Below are 3312 nucleotides of genomic sequence, written 5' to 3'. Positions count from 1 at the left end.
CCCTCTACCTTCTACCCTACACTCACCCCTCTACCTCCTACCCTACACTCACCCCTCTACCCTACACTCACCCCTCTACCTTCTACCCTACACTCACCCCTCTACCTCCTACCCTACACTCACCCCTCTACCCTACACTCACCCCTCTACCCCCTACCTTACACTCACCCCTCTACCACTTTACAGCGCGACCAACAGCCAGGACGAGCTGTTCGACAAGATCATCGCGGGGAAGTTTGAGTTCACGTCGCCGTACTGGGACAACATTTCGCAGTCAGCACGCGATCTCATCGCATGCATGCTGCACATCACCCCGGACACTCGCATCACCGCCGTCGACTGCCAGAAGCATCCGTGGGTCAAGGTGGGCGAGCACGCGGCGAACCTGCGTATAGTGGTCACCTCCGCGGAAAGGCCGTCGTGTTCGAAACGGCCACTTTTGGCAGTTGCATTGAGTAGCGAACACAGTTTTGACAGAACGCTAGATAGAACACGCAATGTGTTAGTCACACCGCCATTCTGTCGAGCTGTGTGTAATGTTAACGGACTTCCGTCGACGTTTTTATTTTATTTTACTTCATTCGTAACACGTGGTGAATATTTATTTACTGTTCTCCTCTCGGAACCTTTTTATACATTTTTGTGTGTAACTGTGGTTACCATTTTCGCCGCGCGCGTCTTTCGTCGCCATGCCGACGACATTGACGATGTTTGTTGTTGTTTCGTCTGGCAGGATGGCATCGCCGGCGACAGCGACATGCACGTGTCTGTGGCGCGTAAGCTGACGATGCACTTTGACATGAGCAAGCACGCGCACACACCAACGTCAGCCGGCGCGGCCGTCATCGCGGTGAGTAGCTATGCCTCTCCTCCCTCGCCTCCTCCCTGCTTCCTACTTGCCTCCCAGCTTTCTCCCCACTGCCTGCCTCTCCTCGCCTCCTTCCTGCCCCTGCCTCCTCCCCGCCTTCTCCCCCGCTACCTACCTCCTCCCCCATTCTTGCCCTTGCCTCCTCCCCGCCTTCTTTCCAGTTCCTTCCTGCCTCATTCCCGGTCCTTCCTCGTCCCGCCCCCTCCTCCCTGCAGCCTCCCAGCCTCCTCTCCTCCCCACTCCTCCTTGCCTCCTGGTCTCCTCCCCACTCCCTACCTCCTCCCTGCCTCCTGGCCTTCTCCCCACCATGTGTGCCTCAGCTAACGTGTGACAGTTTTGTGATTATGTTTCCTACTTATGATTGTGCAATTTATATTTTTTTAAATATTATATATGCATTGTTATTTGCCCCTCAGTCAGAGCATAGTACAGTCATAAAATTTATTATAGCCAGCCAGCCAGGTTGCAATAAGGATGCACGGACACAAACAGGCAGACAGACAGACAGATCTAGTATCAGTATGGCTTGATACCATTTATAACAGTTCTTTGGTGGAAATTCTGACACATACTGTCAGTACACATTACACGTAGTATATGTAGGAACATGATGAAACCAACAATATTGTTGCTCTCTATCGTTGAAGCCTTTCATCTTTATTGATGTGGATGTCCCCATTAACACGTTAGTGTGGGGGGATTTGAGCTTGTATGAGTTGGTTTCTTATAACACCTTGCACCCGTGTTTTTCAGTCGACCGCGCTGGATAAGGAACCTTGCTGGCCCAAGCGTGTCTCGCACGAAAACCTCTATCAAGACGAATACTAGGCGGAGCATCGAGCTTTCTCTCCATCCCCGCTAAGCTGAGATGCCAGACACTGCAGCATCAGAACTGTGCAGCATCACTGCAGCATCACTGCAGCATCACTGCAGCATCACTGCAGCATCACTGCAGCATCACTGCAGCATCACTGCAGCATCACTGCAGCATCAGTGCAGCAACACTGCATCATCACTGCAGCATCAGTGCAGCATCAGTGCAGCATCAGTGCAGCATCAGTACCGTGCAGCATCACTGCAGCATCAGTACCATGCAGCATCACTGCAGCATCAGTACCGTGCAGCATCACTGCAGCATAAGTACCGTGCAGCATCACTGCAGCATCACTGCAGCATCAGTGCAGCATCACTGCAGCATCACTGCAGCATCAGTGCAGCATCAGTGCCGTGCAGCATCACTGCAGCATCAGTACCGTGCAGCATCACTGCAGCATAAGTACAGCATCAGTGCAGCATCAGTGCCGTGCAGCATCACTGCAGCATCAGTACCGTGCAGCATCACTGCAGCATCAGTGCAGCATCAGTGCCGTGCAGCATCACTGCAGCATCAGTACCGTGCAGCATCACTGCAGCATCAGTGCAGCATCAGTGCCGTGCAGCATCACTGCAGCATCAGTACCGTGCAGCATCACTGCAGCATCAGAGGCGGAGACAAAATAGCCTGCCCAACGCCAGCGACGACGCCAACAAACATCGCCGAGAAAACGCTCTCTACGCGAATCATGTAGCCCGACGACAACACAAGACATGAGAAACGTGCTCTACGGCAGAGACTGCTAGCCCCGACGCCACACGCAAACATGCAGAACGTCTCTACGCGCATGTCAGCGAACGATCGCCCGCAAGACATGAGAACGTTTGCGCGACGCACGTGCTAACGACGGTACGCGACCAAAACATGACGAAACCGTCTCTAACGCGCTCGCTAACGACGAACGCGCCAAAACATCGAGAACGTCTCTACGGGCGCATGTAACGACCGACGCAGCAAAACATGCAGAAGCCGTCTCTACGCCGCATGTAGCAACGACGGCGCCAAAAACATACACGAGAACACGTCTCTAACACGTGTAACGACGACAATGCGCAAAACATGAAGAAACGTGCTCTACGCGATGTAAGCGGACGTCGCCGACAAAACCATGCAGACAAGCAACGTCTCTACGCGCTGTCGAGCGAACGAATGCGCAAAACATCGAGAATGTCCTCTACGCGAATGTAGCGACGATGCGCAAACATAAGAAACGCTCTCTACGCGCTAAAGTGTAGCGACGCACGCCACAAACATGCAGCAAACGTCTCTACGCGAATTAGCTAAGCCGACGACCACCGCAAACATGGAGACGGCAAACGATCTCTACGTGGGTGAGATAGTCAGCGAACGTATGCGCAAACAATAACTAATGAGAACGTCTCTACGCAGAACATGTAGCGGACGCCATCGCTGCAAAACATAGAGAAACGTCTCTACGCGACCTGTATAGCAGACGTATGCGCCAAAACCATGAGGAACGTCTCTACGCATGTAGCAACGACGCCGCAAAACATTAGAACGTCTCTACGCCGCTGTACCGGACGATGCGGCAAACATCGAGAACGTCATC

General features: G+C 53.0%; 2 protein-coding genes across 2 annotated transcripts in view; both read left to right on the top strand.

Annotated features, from left to right (window-relative positions):
* The window catches only part of LOC106816046 (serine/threonine-protein kinase DCLK2-like), a 24810-nt gene extending 22988 nt beyond the window's left edge, over positions 1-1822 (top strand). Inside the window, 3 exon segments of the mRNA XM_014820590.1 lie at positions 153-364; positions 734-850; positions 1622-1822. Of these exon segments, the coding sequence (XP_014676076.1) occupies positions 153-364; positions 734-850; positions 1622-1696 (404 nt within the window). The 3' untranslated portion in view covers positions 1697-1822.
* A 784-nt stretch (positions 1823-2606) lies between these two features.
* Positions 2607-3312, top strand: part of LOC106816045 (junctophilin-1-like) — a gene marked incomplete at its 3' end in the record, with an annotated part of 30955 nt that continues 30249 nt past the window's right edge. The window contains exon 1 of the mRNA XM_014820589.1: positions 2607-2680. Within this exon, the coding sequence (XP_014676075.1) occupies positions 2607-2680 (74 nt within the window). The remainder of the gene's footprint in view (positions 2681-3312) is intronic.

The sequence above is a fragment of the Priapulus caudatus genome, unplaced genomic scaffold (genome assembly GCF_000485595.1).
Source record: "Priapulus caudatus unplaced genomic scaffold, Priapulus_caudatus-5.0.1 Scaffold1269, whole genome shotgun sequence".
NCBI classification, from domain to species: domain Eukaryota; kingdom Metazoa; phylum Priapulida; class Priapulimorpha; order Priapulimorphida; family Priapulidae; genus Priapulus; species Priapulus caudatus.
This window is presented reverse-complemented; position numbering and strand designations above follow the sequence as displayed.